Source organism: Lepus europaeus, chromosome 13 (assembly GCF_033115175.1).
Source record: "Lepus europaeus isolate LE1 chromosome 13, mLepTim1.pri, whole genome shotgun sequence".
NCBI classification, from domain to species: domain Eukaryota; kingdom Metazoa; phylum Chordata; class Mammalia; order Lagomorpha; family Leporidae; genus Lepus; species Lepus europaeus.
Genome location: NC_084839.1, coordinates 97,186,870 through 97,209,081, shown reverse-complemented (window position 1 = coordinate 97,209,081; position 22,212 = coordinate 97,186,870). Strand labels below are relative to the sequence as shown.

Sequence of the window (22,212 nt, the reverse complement as noted above, 5' to 3'; positions counted from 1 at the left end):
GTTTCTAAGATTAAATTATGAACAGCTGCTTAGCCAAAAAGCAAACAGCAAACTGCGACACAGAGCTCCGAGGAAACTCACACACTAAGCGCATCTGTTCACACAGGCGCAGGCACACAGGCGTGCGTGCCCTGAGCCCTTGCTTGTGCTTGGCCACAAGAGCTCTATGAACGGCAATGTGTCACCCTGGGACACATGGTCTGAGTTTTCACTCTCAAACCAAGACACCAACATTCCCACCACTTAAAAATCATTTTGTATGCTGTCTCTGGAAAGATACAAGCTTGGACGGTTTACTCCACAGCCAGAAAATACAGGTCACTTTCCCTCTGCCCATCATTCCAGGTTATCCTGGTCTGTCCAGAAACCAGGAGAAGGGCCGTTCAGAGAGTGCTACAGGAAGCAAAGAGCTCACAGGTGCATTCTCTGTACTCTCACATCCTCACTGTACTCCTAAACCGTTACAGACACACGCTTCAGAGTACATTGCTATTTATTTATTTGAAAGAGTTAGAGAAAGTAGTCTTCCATCCACTGGTTCACTCCTCAAGTGGTCCCAATGAGTAGGAGCTGGGCTGAAGCCAGGAGCCAGGAGCTTCCTCCGGGTCTTCCATGTGAGTGACACAGGCCCAAACACTTGGGCCACCTTTCACTGCTCTCCAGGCCATTAGCAGGGAGTTGGATCACAAGTGAGGCAGCCGGGACATGAACTGATGCCCACATGGCACTGTGCCATTGGGAGGCAGTGTGCCTCCTCCACTGTGCCACTCTGGCCCCCAGAGTCCATTTTTGATTCACATTCATTTCAGATGCTGCCCAGCCCTGATTTTATCCAGGCATGATTTTATCCTAACTTGGGAGGAAGGGAGTGGAGAGGGCAGAGGCATAACTAAAGAACCACAGAGAAACATCAAGGGTTCTTTATCTTAGCACTAGACCAGGGTCAGCCAAGGTTTTCTGCAAAGGTCCAGACAGCAAACACTTTTTGTCTTTGCAGCACAAATCCAGCCCAGACAAGTACAAATGAAAATGGCGGTGTTCCAATAAAACTATTTATGGACACTGCAATGTAAATTTCAGGTAATTTTCCCATGTCAAGAAAAGTCATCTTTTTATTATTTTTTCCAACTATTTGAAAGTGTAAAAATATATCTATGGACCAGATTTGGCATGAGGGTCATGGCTGGACAACCCCTGGATTAAAATAAATTTCAGACTCAGCCAGCAAAGACTTGAATTTCAGGTATCCCAGATCAGTTATTTACAGATCCCTGATATCTGAGGGTGAGCAAAAGTGACTTTGAGAATTATAAAGAAAGGAAATTGCTCAGGTATGTCTGTCATTCAGACATCCTTAAACACACACACACCCCAAAACAAAACTTTTTTGGGTGCCACATATTCTAAAAGAGTAAGTAGCTAGGGAGTAAGTTTGTATACGTGGGTGCATTTTAGACGCTACATTGGGGCATCAAAAATTTCAGGGGAAAAGGGAACAGCACTGGTAAAGATGTGAGTTTCAGAGTGGTTCCTGCGCCCACTGGAAGGGGAGTGAGTTACCTCACTCCACGACCCTCCGATACAGGGTCCAACTGTACAAACTACGCAACGTCATATTCACTGCTTTAAAATAGAAATGTGCACCATCCCATGTGTGCTGTGCTGCCCTCCACATGAACAATTTAAAGTCTGAAGCCAGAACTATTTTTACGTGTACTACGGTGTTCTTTAAATATTTGCATTTTATGCTTCAGAGCAATCTTCCATTGAAGGGGGGACTGTTTTCTGACCATGGCTACAGCTCTCCTGGGCCTCTGACAACGTTTCTGTTAGAGTCCACAAACACATCAAGAAAATGAATGTGTAAGAAGGAATCAGGAGTGAGAATGGATCTCGGGCAGTCTTGGAGACAGTGTGAGAGGCGTCTGGTAATACACATGTTCAAAGTCAAGTGACTGCTCACAGGGAGGCCACTTGCTGGTAGCACTCAGTGTGCCTGCTTCACCACTGCATGTATTTTGGATACCAAATGCATGCCATGAAAATTAGTTAACTGGTGCGTTAACCAACCCTGTGGCAGTGTTAACTAATGGTTCTATTCTCAAGGTAAGAACAATGCCTGCCTCACTGAGGTGGTGGTAAGGATTTTAGGAGATAATAAATCACACTCAACAACAGTAGTTTATTCTTATCTCCATTATAAAGAAAAGCAACCAAGGTGCAAAAAGAGTTTATAACTTGTGGCCTGTGTTGTGGCATAGTGGGTAAAGCCACCACCTGCAGTACCAGTATCCCATATGGGTGCCAGTTCAAGACCTGGCTGCTCTATTGCCAATCCAGCTCCTTACTAATGCACCTGGAAAGGTAGCAGAAGATGGGCCCCTGCACCCATTTGGGAGACCTGGAGGAAGCTCCTGGCTCCTGGCTTCGGCCTGGCTCAGCCCTGGTCATTGTGGCTATTTGGGGAGTGAACCAACAGATGGAGACCTCTCTCTCTCTCTAATTCTGCCTTTCAAATAAATGAAATAACCTTTTAAAAAAAGATTTTATACCTTGTCAAACACAATGTTGTTGACATGTGGGTGTGCCTAACTCTAAAGTCTATTCTCTCTGACTCCTATAAGCTAAGAAATCCAATTTAATACTAAAAAACAGGCCAGGTATAAATAGGAGCTGAGGGGAATCCGATCTCTCTAAGCTCATCAAAAATTATGCAAGAAAACAACTGTCTACTTTTCCTGGCTAACTTGTGTTCTTAAATAAGGAAAACAGTCACTTAAATAAGGAAAACAGTTTACTGCATTAGTGAGCAGGAGAAGTAGCAGAGACGCAAGTCTCTTACATCACAGGTTCTGGAGCAAGCAATATTTAACAACTACTCTCCCTCTTTAAATTTATATTCTGGAGAAAAACAAAAACAAACAAAAAACGTGGTTGTTTTAAAGATCATTGTTAATTATGTAACTACCCATCTCCCTGGGCACACAGGTAATTTTATTCATGAGTGCTTCGGCTACTGTCTCAAAATAAATTCAGAAGGGCTGATTTTAAATGCTGTTAGATCTCCATTTTTTATTTTAGTTTCTTAAAGATTTATTTATTTATTTGAAATTACATGGAGAGAGGGAGACACAAGAGAGGAGAGGGAGAGGCTTTCCATCCCCTACTTCACTCCTCAGCTGGCTGCAATGGCCAAGGACGGGCCAGGCTGAAGCTAGGAGCCAGGAGCTTCATATCTGGGTCTCCTACGTGCATGGCAGGGGCACAAACACTAGAGCTATCCTCTATTGCTTTTCCCAGGCCAACAGCAGGGAACTGGGTTGAAAGTGGAGCAGCCAGACACCAGCCCCTCAGTTTTTTTAAAAAGGAAATTTCTAGAACCCCAACCCTGAAATTAACTGTTTTTGACAGCTTCACTCTTGTATTCAGCGTACATTATAGTCTACAAATAAATGTCAATTACACAGCTCACGTCCAGCTTTCTACCTGGTTAGCAACATACAGCCCAACACGTGAAATTTGTAACAATTCAAACTTCAAAGTTTTTGAAATTCTGTTTAAAATTCTGTCAACCCATTAAAGGTAATTAAGAGACACCTGACAGAGCCAGAAATCAATTCTGATGTTAGTAGCATCAATTACCAGTCTTTTAAAGCTACGCCCCTCTTCAGAAACAGGTGAAAGTCAGTTAATTTTCAAATAAGTATTTCTCTCTCCACGTACACTTCCCGTGGTACAGCTGGCCATAAGTGCAAATTTAAAGAAGTTTTAAAAAGTTTGTCATGTTTTCCCTGTCACATTTCGACAGAATTTAAAATACAGTCTAAAAGAGGAGTTTATAGGAAAAACAGCAACAGTGCACAACAGATAGTCCACCTGCCATGTTCTCAGAATATTCGAACACTGGAAGAAAGAATCAAAAAAAAAAAAAAAAAGAAAAAGAAAGAAAGAAAGAAAGAAAGGACACACTGCACAGCAAACAAATAAAAAAAAAAAAAAAAGGAGAGGAAGCCTGCACTGCAGCCCTGTCAGCACTGAACAGGCGCACATTTCATCTCAGGAACAGAAAGTCGAAAGCCTCCACACGTGGGCTACAGGATGCAGGGACTCTTCAGAACCCCACCTCTGAACCGCTCCGTAGCAGCAGCAAAAGAGTAAAACGCTGTTATTCTAGGCAAATTAACTTCTGAGAGCCCAAACCCTGGGCTTTCCGGTTAAAGCCGTCTCCAGATTTCTCCTGCCCTTCCTTCCCAGGTTACAGCATTCCTTTGTTACACTATTTCAATAACAAAGAATCCAGAAGCCCTCCCAGCCCCCACCCAAAGCAACCAGCCACCAACACTCAGAAAAATTCCTCACAGAAGAATGCGCTAATAAACCCAAACAAAGTACCTTTACGGTGGGAAAAAAAAATAGGTCCCAGTTTAAAATGTTACTCTGGTGGTTATCTCATTTTCAGTTACAGCAACACTGCAGGTCTGGAGAAAAGCTAAACCAACTCAAAGGATTTGTGCCTAAGTGGGGAAGAGTTCCAGTCCAGCTCAGCCTGGGACTGTGTTCAGTCTGCAATTACAGCCTGAATGCCTCCTGCTCAGTGTGGACGCCCCTGCTGCATCCACTTGGACACGAAATCCCCACCACAACTCCAAGGCGCCTCGACCTTCAGCCAAGCCTGCCTTTGCACTCACCTGAGCTTTTCCTCCGGTAACCCATTCAGTTTCAAACTGTCAGGACGATCACGCCTTCTCCGGTAGAGACCTGAATGCGAAAGCTCCTTCAGTCGTAATGCAGTCATACTTCTCTCTACGCACCGGCTACCGACACTTGAAAGCAGCGTGGCTGCCGTGTCTCCCGGTGAGGAACCTCAGCACACCTGACTCACAGTTGGAACCCTCCACGCAGGGCAGGCCAGGCTGCGAGAGAACAGCTTCCTGTTTCTCGCAGGCACACACCCTCCTCAGCAAGGCATGACTTGCCTTATCTCTGGGCCTTGCACTTTGGGGAGGGGGGACCTGCCACTGAGAAGGCGGTCACCCACATGTTTACTAATAAGCAAAGTGTTACTCTTGGGAATAATCACACAGATCCCTTTATAAGCCTTTTCAGGACTGTTCTGAATTAAAATTGAGCTAAAAAGCTTCAGTTAGATAATGACTAGAGAAGGGTCCTATCCGGTTTTATTTGCCAGGAAACCCATTAACATTTCACAGGCAGCTGTCAGTTTAAAGAAAGTGCCTTGTCATCATGAGCTCTTTGGGACATTTTCCTTAAAAAAACAAAACAAAACAAAAAAACCTCCTAGCGGGAAGCAGTCCAATTCCTCCCTCTCACCACTCTAAATCCTCTGTGGAGGGAAGGAAGTCCACCACCCTCTCTCATTAAATATTACTCAAAAACTCCGAACAAAAGGAAGATGCTTTCTTCTGTCAACCTCCATTAAATGATTTTTAAAAAAGGTTTATTTATTTATTTGAAAGTCAGAATTACACAGAGAGAGACAGAAAGAGATCTTCCATCTGCTGGTTCACTTCCCGAATGGCCACCAACTGCCAAGCTAAAGCCAGAAGTCAGGAGCTCCTTCTGGGTCTCCCATGTGGGTGCAGGGGCCCAAGCACTTGAGCCGTCTTCCACTGCTTTCCCAGGTGCATCAGCAGGGAGCTGCGTGGGAAGTGAAACAGCTGGGACTAGAACTGGCACCTATATGGGATGTCGGTGTCTCAGGTGGCAGCTTAAATAATGTCTGTTTTATTTGTATGTTTTCTCTTAGATGGTGACATTGGGAAGAAAGTCCCAATGCTGGATGTTGAGTGGGGGTGTAGAAGGCTACTTCTTTGTCACTCAGCCCCGAATAATGTGAGTACAAGGGCAGGCACAGTTCTGTCCTCTGACTGGGTTAGTCCCAGTCTATACAAATCACCATACCACGGTTTGATTCCGGTACTAACGAGAATTTCTCTTCCACAACTTGTACCATCCTCTTGCCTTCTAGAATCCCCTCAGCAATAATAACACAAATGGGTCTAACACCTCCTTTACACTAAGGGATAGAGGGTTAATATACTCCCCTCTCCAGGAGTATCTGCATTATAAATATAAACATTAGGATAATCCACAGGGAAAGCGGTGTCTCTATCTTACTCTTTCACTCAGGACATCCTTAGCTCCCTTAGGGTCACTATTTGACCCTAGTTCCATGGCCCAAATAAAAAACAAATCACTTTTTAAATGGCCATTAAAATATAAACATTTCTGAAGATGCAGGGGAAAATGTAATGATTTTGTTAGTGTGTTGGATTTAATTAGTCATGAAACATGTCTTTATTTTTTATTTAAAAGAAAATAAGACGGGCCAGTGTTGCAGTACTGTGAGTTAAGCTGCAGCCTGTGATGCTGGCATCCCATATGGGAATTCAGGTTTGAGTCCCCACTGCTCTGCTTCCAATCCAGCTCTCTGCTGCGCCCAGGGAACGCAGTGGAAGATGGCCCAAGTGCTTGGGCCCCTGCACCCACATGGGAGACCTGGAAGAAGCTCCTGGCTCCTGGCTTTGGGCAGGCCCCACCCTGGCCATTGCAGTCATTTGGGGAGTCAACCAGCAGATGGAAGATCGCTGTATATATACCCTCCACACAGTAACTGTACCTTTCAAATAAATAAAATAAATCTTTTCTTTAAATAAAATAAACATAAATAGTTTAGAAGATTTACAAGTCTTTTTCCAAAGCCGTATGAGCCTAAGATCTAAAGTAGGGAAAATTTTAAAGTTTACAGTAACAGAAACATGTAAGACTGGGACTCCTCGAATATCCATTCTTTAACCTTTGGTCAAGACATGTGAAAAAAACAAGAGAAACAACCACTGATCTTCACTCTGGGCATCCAGATGTCTGAAGAGTAAAATACAAATCAGTTGTATATTCTCTGCAAACACAGAACCCAACATTAAGTGCGACCTGTTTCTATGGGAAAAGGTGATTAATAGCTTTATTTCTTAAAAAAGCTCTTAAAAAATGAATACAGTGTGCTGACAAGGACAAAGAGCGTGGTGACTACTGAAGGTTAACCAGACAGGAAACACCTACCATGTAGGAGGAGTCCCACTTCTGATGAGTCTAGGGTTAAAAGGATGTGAATAGAGGAACAGAAAAAAACAGTCCCCAAGCTGTGTAACAAGCAAGCTGAAACAATTCTTGCCCTTTGACTTTTAAGATGTCTGGGCTTGGTGTAAGTGCTACATTCTAATGAAACTGCCATTACTGTATAAAACCAAATTCTGGGCCTTTGGGGAAAGTTCTTTTAGCCGGCTCATCCGTGAAGACAGAGACGGAGAAAGCACAGCCCTCTCTCTCTGCCCGCTTTGGTGCACTAAGACTTGACAGTGATAGAAGGAGAACTAGAGGAAAACAGACAGGCACCAGCAGGCACCCACATAATTTCTGAAAGCAAAAAGCTCCAAAGCCACAAAATACACCATGGACTAGCTCCTCCCCACACCAGGGGCAAGGACACACCCAGTATACACAGCAGGAGCTGCCAGCCCAAAGCGGGGTTTCAGGTCCCCATCTTCACTTCTTTCAAACACACTTTCGCACAGAAACCGAGTTATCAATTAATTGTGCCTCAGTTCTGAGAATGGGCGGATCTTCACTGTCTTAACATGACCTTGACAGTGCCGAGGCCTGGGTAACTGCCCTCACCGCCTTTTTTTTTTTTTGACAGGCAGAGTGGACAGTGAGAGAGAGAGAGAGAGAGAGAGAGGTCTTCCTTTTGCCGTTGGTTCACCCTCCAATGGCTGGTGCACCGCACTGATCCGAAGGCAGGAGCCAGGTGCTTCTCCTGGTCTCCCATGCGGGTGCAGGGCCCAAGCACTTGGGCCATCCTCCACTGCACTCCCGGGCCACAGCAGAGAGCTGGCCTGGAAGAGGGGCAACCAGGACAGAATCCGGCACCCGACCGGGACTAGAACCTGGTGTGCTGGCACCGCTAGGCGGAGGATTAGCCTGTTGAGCCACGGCGCCGGCTCCTCACCGCCTTTCACTTACCTAAGGAGACTTTTCACTTAAGCACTCTTAAGAAAATCTGTTAAGACCCATCCGGTAGAATTCCCACTCTCACTTTCCTCAAGGCCTCACCCCTGCACAGTACTCACAACCCAGGATCACAGCTCTTCCCAGACAGGGTCCGTGATGGGGAGCTTCCAACCTCCTAAAACTCCAGGCCTGAGAGCGAGGGAGAACAGTTCACAGAAACCGCCAGGCCCACCCTACAGCCTTCCCTTCTCTCCTGCCCTCTTCCTCAGCCTGCGGGGTTTTCTTTGGATCTGTGCTCTGACTGCTGGCATGAACAGAAGGCTGTTTTTGATGTCACGGGCACAGCCGGCACTGATCTCCCCTCCAGGTTTACGCTCTGCACTGAATTGTAGCTCTCTGGGGCATTGCCCACAGCCTGGCTCCTCCTCGTCTAACTTCTCACCCCACAGCTGCCCATGTTCTGGGGGTCACGGGCCTCCTGCAGCTCTCTCCGGAAGAGGCGCAGGAGTAAGGCCCCCACCAACACTGCCTCCCTCTCTCCTGTTCACGTATCGTGTATCTACTCTGAGCCTGCACTGGGCTACATACTGCTTCAGAAAAGTTCCTTTCGTCCCCTCTTAACTTCTCTCGGCCTCTGACGGACCTTTCTTCCACCAGTCTTACTCTCTCCTTCAAAGTGTAAGCAGATCACTTACTGACCTTGTTTGTAATACAGGCCCGATGGGGAGAACCTGGCGCCACTTGGCGCCAGCTGAGCCTGCTCCCCACCCCCATGCACTGGACACCAGGCAGTTCCTAGGACACACTGTCCCTCCTCTCCCCTCCCAGCCTGTGCACACGCAGCCTCATTAAGACTAGAAGTGTCTCTGGCAGAACCAGCCCCTGGTCATGCCACCACCAGGACTCAGTGCAAGGATCAGCTTTTCCACAAAGTCTTCCAGAACCCACACAACATAATCCCCTTTCCCCCAGGGCTCCCCATGTGTCCTCTTGTTATCACCATCAGAGGGCCCCATGACACGCTAGCTCCTACCCACCTTTGCCCTTGGGTACCAGATCCTGGAGGGCAGCAATTCGATTATATCTAAATTATCACCGCATCTGAGGGCCAGGGACATGGCAAACACTCCCATCTGTTAGATAAAGAAATTCTTTGCTTTATTTAACCAATTGATTTTGACAACCTACTCATTTTAGAATGTTATGTTTGAGATGAGTCCTCTAGAATTTTGAAAATGTTTTTGCATTGAACACACAATATGAGCTAAAAGGGATTTAAAAAGACATATCCATTGGATAGTTTAGAAAATTTTACTTCCTTGGTGAGATTTTAGAGTTTCTAACAACCCTGAAGGTTTCATATTCGTAGAATTGAACAACACCTTCCTTAAGGATTAAAAACTTTCCACCTGGGATAAGAAAAAATAGTCTAGATTTTTACCTAAACTTATCATAGCCTGGTAACTGTTCAGGTATAGGAATGTAAACAAACCTACTGGAACATTAAGCCCCTACAATTGATCATTACTGTCGCTGAATCATCAGTTCTTTCACCTGTAGAGTTAAGAGAGCTGCATAGTAGCATACACGGCAAAGTGACAGTTAACCGGGGATCCTGATGGTACCTTTTATACCAGGGACCCAAGGCTGGCAAACTGGTCTTGCAGCTATTGCATTTCCACGCCACTGACTTCCTTGTGTGATATATAATAAGAGAAGAAATGTCAGGTTTTGCACTAACTTTTTAACCTTGATAAAAACAAACTCTTTTATACTTTAAGTTTTATCTTATGAACAATTATTTACAGGGAAAACCAAACTTTAATAAAACAAGACTGTCCTTTCAGACACTATTTCCCATGTACATTCATCTTGTAAACACTCCTTTGCTAACCACACATTAGGAAGAGCTAAATGGGGCCCCTCTGGGCTACGAACATGAAGGAAGACCTAGTATTACACAGAAGAGTACTGTGCAGAAGAGTCCAGCAACAGTTTCCCATTTTGAGTAGGTTCAAGCTCGAATCAACCAGAACTGGGGGAGGGGGGAGATTAAGTTGCTCACATATGGTATCAGAATCCCTGATTCAAGTCCTGGCTCTGTTTCTGATCCAGCTTCCTGTTAATGCACCTGGGAGGCAGCAGATCCTGTCCCAAGTACTTGGGTCCCTGCCACCCTTTTGGAAAACCAGGATTGAGTCCTTGGTTCCTGGCTTCAGCCTGGCCCAGTCCCAGCAATTGTGGGTATTTAGGGAGTGAACCAGCAGATGGAAGGTTTGTTTTCTTTCTCTTTGAAATAAAATGAAAAAAAGAAATTAACTATGGCAAGGAACACACAGTTCAGAGTTGGGGGAAAAAAACACCAAAAATACAGCCCATTCACAAGTAGATGACAATGTCACCATCTACAACCTCCTCTGAACTTTCTCAATAATCAGCCTTCTGGTAACGCTGACACATCCAAGTGGCTAGGGTGAGCTTTTATCAAAAGGTCACGCAAACCTGACTGTGCTATTCTGAGTCAGAAATCTGCAGCAGTCTCTCTTACAACACCAGTCACCTACAGTCTTCTGTTGGATAATTACCAAATGGACGCAAAGGCACTGACATAATATGGTACGTTTTCCTGGCATATTTCCAAAGAATTTTGAGTGAAATTTCAAATAATGTATCCAATCCTTTATCTTTAAGGGGCTCAAGGAAAGTACAGGGCAGGTTGATGAAAGGGTACAAAAGGGAACCAAGTGCTGATATTTCCATGTTTGGAAACTTTGCTAAGCAGACAGGAAGTCCTGTAACTACTGGAGCCCTCAATATTTCCATCTGGAGATAGAGCAGCTAAATTAGATGACCTCAATGGTCTCTCCCAAGATTGAGACTGCTTGCTTCTAAGAAGGTCCTGTGAAACAGCATGAACAGTGCTGACAACACCCCCTGAGCAGCACAGCTTCCACCAGCAACCCCACTCCTGGATGAAACAGGACTACAGGGAGTATATACTTAGGGGCTCAACAAATCCTTCCCCAAAGCCTAGTGCACAAAAGATGCCATAGCTACAAACAGTTTCTGCCCACCCACTTACTATATATTTTATAGAATATCTACAGCTGTTGAATGCATTTTAAACTAAATCTTCATTAAAATAACTGGTGGTGGTGGTCTGGCATTGTGGCACAGTGGGTTAAGCCATTGCCTGCGACACCAGCAACCCATATGGGCACTGGTACGTGTCTCAGCTGCTCCACTTCCCCAGCTTCCTACCAATGGCCTGGGAAAAGCAGTGGAAGATGGCCTAATTGTCTGGGCCCGTACCACCCACGTGGAAGATCCAGATGAAGCTCCTGGCTCTTAGCTTTGGCATGGCCCAGCCCTGGCAGTTGTGGCATCAGGGGACTGAACCAGTAGATGGAAGATTCTCTAACTCTTTCCAATAAATCTTTAAAAAAATAAAGAAATAAAAATAAAGAAATAAAAAGCGGGTGCTGGGTGGCGGCTTCACCTGTAGGTTAAGCCACCACATGGGTTCCAGGTGTACTGCTGGAGGCAGTGGTGACGGCCCAAGCACTTTGGTTCCTCTCAACCACGTGGGACACCTGGTGGCTCCTGGCTTTCGCCTGGCCCACCCCAAGCTATTGAGGGCATGAGGGGAGTGAACCAGTGAACCGGAGACCTCTCAATGTCCGTTTGTTTTTCTGTCTGCCTTGCAAGTCAATAAAAAATATGTATTTTTAAAAAATAGGTGAAGTTTTGTGTGCAAGAGGAGAAAAAGATACCGCGATTTCTCACATGCAGTCCTGTGGCAAAGTTGTAATTTTGAGCTTCCGGGAACGAGGAAGAAAAATGCAGTTCTTTTCCACGCCCTGGAATTCAAGAGGTGTGCCCTGAAAAACTTACACAATTCCTGCCTCATGTAGAGCACACTTCACTACTCACAGTCAGGACTGTCAGCACAGCAGCAATCACTTCAGGATCATATTCACCAAGTTCTGTGTCTCAAATGCAACAACATTTTTAAAAAGGGGCTGTCTTAGGCCGGCGCCGTGGCTCAATAGGCTAATCCTCCGCCTTGCGGTGCCGGCACACCCGGTTCTAGTCCCGGTCGGGGCACCGATCCTGTTTCGGTTGCCCCTCTTCCAGGCCAGCTCTCTGCTGTGGCCAGGGAGTGCAGTGGAGGATGGCCCAAGTGCTTGGGCCCTGCACCCCATGGGAGACCAGGATAAGCACCCGGCTCCTGCCATCGGAACAGCGCGGTGCACCAGCCGCAGCGCGCCTACCACGGCGGCCATTGGAGGGTGAACCAACGGCAAAAAGGAAGACCTTTCTGTCTCTCTCTCACTATCCACTCTGCCTGTCAAAAAAAAAAGGGGGGGGGGGGCTTCTTGCCTCATTTCTTTCTTTTTTTTGAAGATTTATTTATTCACTTGAAAGTCAAAGTTACAGAGACGGAGAGAGACAGAGAGAGATCTTCCTCCCACCGGTTCACTCCCCAAGTGGCTGCGATAGCCAAGGCTGAGCCAGACTGCAGCCAGGAGCCAAGAGCTTCATCCGGGTCTCCCACCCAGGTGGCAGAGGTCCAAACACTTGAGCCATCTTGCACTGCTTTAACCAGACCATTATCAGGGAATTGGATAGGAAATGGAGAAGCCAGGACATGAACTGGTGCCCATATGAGATGCCAGTGTCACAGGCATTGGCTTAACCTGGTAGGCTACAACACCAGCCCCTTGCCTTGTTTCTAATATCAGCCAAATCCTTTCATTTAGTGCTTCTTTTTTCTTCCTAACTCATATTCAATTCAATGATAAAAAACTAGAATTTAGAAATTTAAAAAAGGGTTTCTAGAAAGACATAATTATTTCAACTAGAGTACTATTGCACTGAAAACAACAATGCAGACATCCATCTGACGTGAAAAGGCATTTGTCTTAGTCCATTTTGTGTGACTATGACAAAATACCTGAGCTGGGACCTTTATAAACAAAAGTACTTAGGGGTTTATGTTGTAGCACAGTGGGTTGGGCTGCTGCCTGAGAGACCAGCATCAATATGGGTGCTAATTCATGCCCTGACTGCTCCACTCTGATCCAGCTCCTTGCTACTCACCTGGAAAAGCAGCAAAATGTGGCCCAAGTGCTTGGGCCCCTGCACCCACATGGGAGACCTGGAAGAAGCTCTTGGCTTTGGCCTGGCCCAGATGGTCATTTGGGAAGTAAACCAGCAGATGGAAGAGCTCTCCCTCTCTTTGTCTTCCCATCTCTGTAATTTGACTTTCAAATAAATAAAATCTTAAAAAAAAAAAAAAAGGAAGGAAGGAAGGAAAGGAAGGGAGGAAGAAATTGTTTAGTTCACTGAACAGCCAGCTGGAACAGTGCTGTACAGCTTCCTAACCAGTTTCCTAATAATACATTTTGGGAAGCAGGGGAGGATGGCACAAGTGCTTGGGCCCTTGCTACCATATAGAAGAACAGGATCCCGGGCTCCTGGCTTCAGCCTGGCCTAACCCTGGCTGTTGTGGGCATTTGGGGAGTGAATCAATCAATGTCTCTGTCACTCTGCCTTTCAAGTAGATGGGGGAAAAAATGCCGCACCACTTTTCAATATTGTTACATGGGGGACCAAGCTTATCTAAGAGTTCATGATAATACAAGCGTACTTCAGGTGGTTCACGAAAAAATGGAATGAAAAGATAGGTCTACTTTGGTACAAAACTTTTTTTGAAATCCATGCATAAAGGGGGTCTTCACAAATCTTGTGGAAAATGCATTATCATGTAAAAAACAATATACAGATTTCAATTTTCTCTGTACCAAAATAAATTTACGTTTTAATTCTCTTTTCCACAAACTTTATGGAGTATACTTGTACTGCTGAGTATACTTGTACTGCCGCTTGGGACGCCTGCATCCCACACTGGAGAGCCTGGGCTCCAGTCCAGGCTCCCAGCTAATGCATATCCAGGGAGGCAGCAGTTGATGCCTCATGAAGTTGCGTTTCGGCCACCCGCATGCATGGGAGACCTAGATTGAGTTCTGGGCTCCTGGCTTTGGCCTCTACCTTTCTTAGCTATTGTGGGCATTTAGGGAACAAAACAGAAGATTTGTCAGTCTCTGCCTTTAAAAAAAAAATTGTATATATATGTGCCACATGCATGGTATATGTGTACCCACACACACACACCCCACAGATTCCGGAAGAGTATTTTCCAAGGTATCTCTCACTGGAGGAACTAAAAGACAGGGAGGGATCTGGTTAGACAGAGGTGAGGAGAGTGGAGGAGACTGTGCAGTGTGACACCTGTCAGTGCTATGATGATATAGGCACAATCAGGACAGTCAGTTTCAAGTTGGTGTGAAAACACTGCAAGTCACACGCAGGGGGTCTGTCATCACTCAAGTACAAGGTGAAGTGAGGCACTGTAAGGAAGGGACGGGACTGAGGGAGAGGACGGGGTTCAGTAGACCCTCACAGAGAAATGCTCTGTGCACCTGCACAGCCAGTCATTCAACTCCCATACCCTTAGTGGGTGTCAAAAACATGCCCAGCTCTGCTCTGAGCACCAGAGACTCAGTGTCCTTGTGGAGACTGCAGTCTACTAGGGGACACAGGTGGCGGCCACATAACCACACCAATAAATCTATATTGCAAAACATGTCAAGTTATAGAAGAGCAGGGTGCCATGACGATGCGGACATGGGGTGGCAGGGCAGGTGAAGTTTCCTGAGACAGAAACCCCCCAAACCTGAAAGGTTCAAAGGCACCAAAGCAGAAGGGCCCAAGGTGATCACACTACCCAAAGGGACCATGTGGCCGGGGCCGGGCCGGGGTGGGGATAGGAAGTGTTAGATGAACTGAAAGAGAAAGTCCACAGCATGTTCAAAAGGCCTGGTAGTTCTTTGCTTTTTTTTGGGTTTTTTGTTTGTTTGTTTGTTCTTTTTATCCTAGGAGCAATGGGAAGCTACTGTTTGAAGCAGTGACTTGACAAGATAAAAGCTGTCTATGGGAGACCTTTGAGGTAGCAGTAAACAGCAGGCACAGGGCAGTGGGGACACTCTGCACAGGCAGAGTGGTGACAAGCATAGGCAGTGGTCCTGGGGAGACAGCAGCTTGAGATGGGTGGGGAGAGGAGGGTGAGCACAGAGAGGAGAAGTCGAGTGGAGAGGGCAGGGTGAGGCGAGGACACGGTTAACATTTTCCTCCATATTATTTTATTGACATGGCAACAAAACAGCTCTGACTTCTTCAGTCATGTCCACACAAAGGCAAGCATTCTAAACCTACTTCAAACCTAACGAAGTAGTTTCACAAGAATCCACACACACACAAAAAAGCTGGGACACACAAATGTCTACCTCACATTACTGACCGTGAGGCTCTCTCTCTCAAGTATTTACCTGACGATTACACTAACCACTCAGGCCTCAACGCCTCCCAAGCACCCTGTGTGTACGTCACTTAATCTTTACTGCAACTTCATGAGGCCTGAATCATGTTACAGACAAGGAAACTGAACACTGAAGCAGCTCAACGGCTTGACAGCAACACGGCCAGTAAGGGAGAGTGTGGAGCCAAACTCAGCTCTGTTTGACTGTAACACCTGAAACCCCAGATCATCCTCCCCCACGGGCCACCCCAAGGTCAACTCTGAAATACAGTCACCTCTACCCACACAAAGGCCTAACCAGGAGGCTCCTGAAGCCTCCTGAAGATGCCCACATAGACCAGAAGTGGCCTTGGCTGGACTGCACCTTCCACCTTCCCAAGTGAGCCACATCCAGCATCTAGTAGGTAGGACCACATCCATAGTCTAGTAGGTAGAGACCGTGAATGGTTGCTTTGGGAGTTTGGGAAGCAGACCTGTGGGCACTCATGTGCAGTTTTCCACTAATACATATGAAGGCACTTTGCAAGGCTGGGGGAGGGGCCAGCATTGTGGTATAGTGGGTTAAGCCGCCGGCTGTGGTACCAGTATCCCACATGGGTGCCAGTTCATGTCCCGGCTGCTCCACTTCCATCCAGCTGCATGCTAACGTATCTGAGAAAGCAGCGGAGAATGGCCCAAGTCCCCAGGTCCCTGCACCCACAAGGGAGACCCAGAAGAAACTCCTGGCTCCTGGCTTCAGCCTGGCCCAGTGCTGGCTGCTGTGGCCATCTGAGGAGTAAACCAGTGAATGGAAGAGCCCTCTCTCTCTGTCTCACCCTCTCTCTCTCTGTAACTGACTTTCAAAATAAATAAATAAATCTTAAAAAAAAAAAAAAAAAAATCTGGGGGCTGGCGCCATGGTGCAGTAGGTTAATCCTCCGCCTGTGGTGTCGGCATCCCATATGGGTGCCAGCTGCTCTTCTTTCAGTCCAGCTCTCCGCTATGGCTTGAGAAAGCAGCAGAAGATGGCCCAAATGCTTGGGCCCCTGTACCTGTGTGGGAGACCTGGAATAAGCTCCTGGCTCCTGTCTTCGGATCGGCACAGCTCCCGCAGCTGCGGCCATTTGGGGAGTGAACCAACAGAAGGAAGACCTTTCTTCTCTGTCTCTCCCTCTGTCTATAACCCTACCTCTCAAATAAATTAAAAAAAAAAAAAAAAAAAGCTGGAGGAAAATAGAATTAAAAGATAAGTTTATTTTGGTGCAAAACTTTTAAACTCCATGCAGTTTTTCCATCATAGGCATTTCCACAAGCTTTTTTGAAGACCCAAGTATGTATCTCTTCCTCTTCAACCAGTTTTCTCCTACAAGTCTGGAAACAGAAGCCAGTGCAAAAACAGGGGTCAAACTGGCAACCTTCAATTTAACGAATTCCTGGAGTCCTTGGGTCCAAACCACCAACTTACTTTCTTTTTAGAGCACATGTGACTAGGCAGTGGTTCCCGATTCTCATGAAAACACGTGTGGTTTATCACAGCAACTCTGCTGAGACCAGGGTGCTGGCAGTCAGCACAGGGAGACCTGGGAAGGGCTTGGGGTACAGAGGCACACTCATGCTGTGAGCACTCCAGTTCGGTTCTGTAGACCACAGAGTTGGTGACAATTTAAGCCACTATAAGAGCCATTTGTCTACACTCTACACACAGAGAGGCTGGTAAAACACAAAACCAACCAGTCGCTGTGTGAAAAAAGAAAGGCTCACAGCTGCAAGAGAGCAAATAACTTTGAAGCCAATGCAGTATTTGATAAAAACATACCACAGAACTATATTGTACTGGATAAAAACTCCTAAAATGGAGGCGAAATAGCTCAGAACTCAATGAGATGGTTACACAGAACCAAAGCAAAGGCACGGCTTTTAAGGCAAGAGAAGATTTAAAAAATATTTACTTACTTGGAGGCAGACAGATGGAGATGGAGCGCCCATTTGCTGATTCATCCCCAAATGCCACCAAACACCCCAGGCTGAGGCTGAAGTTGGGAACTGGATCATATGAGTGGCAAAGAACCAACTACTTGAGCCACCAGGGCTGTCTCACAGGGTGTGCACTAGCAGGAAGATGGAATGAAGGACTGGAGCTGGAAACAACCCAGACACTCCAATGTGAGGTGCAGGCATCTCTGGGGTACACTAACTGCCTACCACTGTATGCTTTATTTTTTTAATTATTTTTAAAGATTTATTTATTTATTTGAAAGTTAGAGTTACACAGAGAGAGAACGAGAGGCAGAGAGAGAGAGAGAGACAGAGAGGTCTTCCATTCGCTGGTTCACTCCGCAGTTGGCCCCAATGACCAGAGCAGCGCCGATCTGGACCCAGGAGCCAGGAGCTTCTTCTGGGTCTGCCACTCAGGTGCAGGGGCCCAAGGACTTGGGCCACTTCTATTGCTTTCCCAGGCCATAGCAGAGCGCTGGATCAGAAGTAGAGCAGCCAGGACTCGAACCAGCGCCCATTTGGAATGCTGGCACTGCAGGCGGCAGCTTTACCCCTAAGCCACAGTTCCAGCCCAGTATGCTTTATTTTTAACCGCAGTGAGCCTCAGGGATGTCTGTTTCTTCCCTGAGGCTCACTACAATTTAGGAAATAACACCTTTGTCAAGTCCTGGGCCTGCTAAGTGCTTATGTTGTGCCAGGCACTGTGATGAGCACAATGATCCCATGAAGTAAGTACTATGATTATTTCCATTTCGAAGATGATGAGGCAGATATAGAAAATACAAGTCATTTGCTCAGGATCCCATACTTATTATGTAATCGAGTGGGAATTCAGAACCTGGCCTTACTCTTGGTTTTTAACCATTACAGAGTACTGTATCCTAGCCAGAAAATTGTCATTTTTCTCAGTAATAGAAGAGAGCATATATCACAACTTATTTTTCTTTTACTTTTTTTTTTCTTTGACAGGCAGAGTAGACAGTGAGAGAGAGACAGAAAGAAAGGTCTTCCTTTTCCATTGGTTCACCCCACAATGGCTGCTGTGGCCGGTGCGCTACGGCCGGCACACCCCGATTTTTACTTTTAAAGATCTATATATTTATTTGAAAGGTAAAGTTATAGGGGCTGGCACTGTGGTATAGCAGGTTAAAGCCCTGGTCTGAAGCGCCGGCATCCCATATGGGCTTCAGTTGGAGTTCTGGCTGCTCTACTTCTGATCCAGCTCTTTGCTATGGTCTGGGAAAGCAGTGGAGGATGGCCCAAGTCTTTGGGCCCCTGTACCCACGTGGGAGACCCAGAGGAAGCTCCTGGCTCCTGGCTCCGGATCAGTACAGCTTCAGCTGTTGCTGCCAATTGGGGAATGAACCAGTGGATGGAAGATCTCTCTCTCTCTCTCTCTTCTTTTGGGTCTCCCATGTTGGTGCAGGGGCAGGGACTTGGGCCATGCTCTGCTGCTTTTCCAAGTGCATTTGCAGGGGGTTATGCCACAGGGCTCCCCTCAGCTTTGCTTTCAATTGCAGATTCCTGCTAGGGCACACCCTGGGAGGCGTCAGTCAGGTGATGGTTCATCTGGTTGGGTCCCTACCACCCATATGGGAAACTAGGATTGAGTTCCTGGCTCCCAACTTCAACTTGGCTTCAATCTGGCTGCTGTGGACATTTTAGGAATGACCCAGGTGATGGAAGATATCTCCCCTCCCTGACTCTGCTTCTGTGTCTGTGTATCTATGTGTGTGTGTGTGTGTGTGTGTCTGTCTTCCATATAAAAATGGGAAAAAAAAAAAAACATAAATAGGGAGCAGGTGTTTCGCCTAGTGGCTGAGGCACCTACATCTCACACTGGAATGTTTTCATCCAATTCTCAGCTCTCTCTTTTTTTTTTTTTTGACAGGCAGAGTGGATAGTGAGAGAGAGAGAGACAGAGAGAAAAGTCTTCCTTTTTGCCATTGGTTCACCCTCCAATGGCCGCTGTGGCCTGCGCATCGCGCTGATCCGAAGCCAGGAGCCAGGCGCTTCTCCCGGTCTCCCATGCAGGTGCAGGGCCCAAGGACTTGGGCCATCCTCCACTGCCTTCCCGGGCCATAGCAGAGAGCTGGCCTGGAAGAGGGGCAACTGGGATAGAATCCGGCGCCCCAACTGGGACTAGAACCCGGTGTGCCAGCGCCGCAAGGCGGAGGATTAGCCTGTTAAGCCATGGCGCCAGCCCAGCTCTCTTTTCTCACTAGTGCGAACCGTGGGAGGCAGCATTGGTGGCTCAAATAATTGAGTTCCTACTACCTTTGAGGGACACCTGGATTGCATTCTGAGTCCTGGCCCAGCCCTTACCATTGTGGGCACTGGCAAAATGAACTAGTAGAAGGAAGCTTTCTCTTTGCATCTCAAATTTGTTTAAAAGTGCTTCCAAATTTGTAAATGTGTAATAAAAGAATAAAGACACGCAGAGAGGTGATATTTACCAAACTCCAAACTACCAACAAAGCAGGAGGAAGGAAAATAACTGGAAGAGGAAAGTATACCAGGAGTCTTTGAATGTTTTATTTCTCCAGGTGGGTGGCAGATATATGACTTTTCCATCTATTAATTCCTGTATCTTCACAATTTTTTTAACAAGGAAAGTTGAAGACACATAGCAAACACTGCAATTAGACACTGCCACCATGTGGCTCCTGAAGATATTACATGCACACAATTTTCAGAAGATGGAAGAAAGGGGCACTGTCAATTCTCAGTGCAGTATCACATAATCAACCACAGGGAAGCCCGAAGAGCCACCTCTTGATTCACGAGCAATATTAAAAACATACCATACCCATTTCCAAGTGATGGTTAACTAAATAGACAGCATAAAATACTGTGCTCGGAGACCACACAAGCAAGATGGCAATGAGAGTTACTGGTTGTAAACTGTTAAGAGAAAAAAATCGACATCATACACCATAGAGATGAGTAATCATCAGACCACCAAACAAATGGGAAAGGCTGGCTTCCAGGCAATTAACTTAATCAGCACAGACCTCAGTACAGACCTCAAAACCCAGAAGCAAGCAGAAAAAATACAGCAAAAACAAACTCCATCCGTGATGTTAATAATTCTACTTATAAAAATCAGTACTTCTAACAGTAAAATGTACTAGAGAGATCAATTCCTCTTTCCTGAATGTCTAAGTTTGAGATAAATAAGCCTAAAAATTTTTATAGCCCTCAATGGCTACAGCTGGGCTGGGCCCAGCCAAACCTGGGAGCTGGGAACTCAATCCAGGACTCCCATGGGAACAGCAGGGACTCAGTCACCCAAGTCATCATCTGCTGCCTCCAGGGTGTGCAGTAGCAGCAAGCTATCACAGAAGTGAGCTGGCCCTGAACACTGGCACTCTGAAATGGAATGTGGGCATCCCAAGCAGCTTCTTCACCACTATGCCAAACGCCAATAATCCGGGCTTTTTATTTCCTTTGTTTTTGTAACTATAAATCTGATCATATTATGTCTTAGATTAAAAGAGGTCAGTGGAGGGGAGGGCACTATGCCACTGTGGGTTAAGCTGTGGCTCAGGACACCCGCATCCCATATTACAGTGTCCCATCTTTTTTTTTTTTTTTTTTTAATTAATATATTTATTTGAAATTCAGAGTTATACAGAGAGAGAGACAGAGATTTTTCCTTCCATCCACTGGTTCACCGCCCAGATGCCTGCAACAGCCAGAGCTTGGCCTGGCCAAAGCTAGAAGCCAGATCCATCTTGGTCTTCCATATGGGTGGCAGGGGCCCATACTCTTGGGCTAATCTTCCACTGCTTTTCAGGCAGTTGGATAATAAGTGAAGCAACCAGGACACAAACTGGCACCCTTATGTGTTCCCAGTATCACAGGCAGTGGTTTTATCTGCCATGCCACAACACTCAAACCCCCTCACCCACCTCCCCTTCTGATCCGGCTTCCTGTCAGTGAACCCAAAAGGCAGCAGATGATGGCCCAAGTACTTGGGTTTCTGCCACCCACATGAGAGACCTGGATGGAATTCTGGGTTCCTGGCCTTCAGCCTGGCCCAGCCCAGGCTGCTGTGGGCATCTGGAGAGTAAACCAGTATGTGGAAGACATCGCGCTCTCTCTCTCTCTGACTCCCAAGAGCTCTGAGCTTTGGGGAGCAGAGGGCGTTGGAGGCAGCCTCCAACTGTCCTTTGACAGTTATTTTCCTCCCTCACTGAAGTTATTTGTTCATTCATAAAGTGCTACTTTTCCTTTAATTGATGATTCTTTTTTTATTGTACACATCTTTACCATGGCCTTTCTTAACATAGTAACTGATATTAAAATTTTCCTATTTACAAGGGTACTCCAAAATTTCATGGAGATGGAATTAAATATATTTCTGATGCAGAAAATGAAGTCCATGCATTATTATTTCATGATATACTTTTACCATGAAGATCCCTCATACATTAAGAAGATTTTCTGATTGCCCATACACAAATCAAGTCATTAATAAAATTCTTTCATTGGATTTACTTTATACATTTGAAAAGCAGAAAAACAAAGAGGGAGGGAGAGACAGAAAAAGAAAGATTCTTCCAGGCGTATCAGCAGGAAGCTGGATAGGAAGCAAAGCAACTGGGAACAGGAACTCCAATATGGATGCAGGTATTGTAGGCAATGACTTAACCTGTTGTGTTACAATGCTGGCCACATAATAAAATTCTTACTGAAATTACCTATGGTTTAATCTCCATTTTTGCAAAACAATATATTTACATTTCTCATAGATTTTATAGGTATGTTTTGCATAACTTTCATCTACCCCCTGCAACCCAAAAAACCAAGATACACAGGCTCAC

At 46.0% G+C, this 22,212-nt stretch overlaps 1 protein-coding gene across 4 annotated transcripts in view; it reads right to left on the bottom strand.

Annotated features, from left to right (window-relative positions):
• The window catches only part of LIMS1 (LIM zinc finger domain containing 1), a 152,122-nt gene that overhangs the window by 59,154 nt on the left and 70,756 nt on the right, over positions 1–22,212 (bottom strand). Inside the window, exon 1 of one of the 4 annotated variants that reach the window (XM_062210054.1) lies at positions 17,342–17,437. The exons of 2 other annotated variants lie outside the window; for them this stretch is intronic. Coding sequence is in view for 1 of the 2 variants with exons in the window: in XM_062210052.1 (XP_062066036.1) it covers positions 4,689–4,795 (107 nt within the window). In the remaining variant the exon portion in view is untranslated. Of the gene's footprint in view, positions 1–4,688; positions 4,811–17,341; positions 17,438–22,212 lie in introns of those variants that run through there. One more of the 4 variants, XM_062210052.1, reaches the window with a different exon arrangement.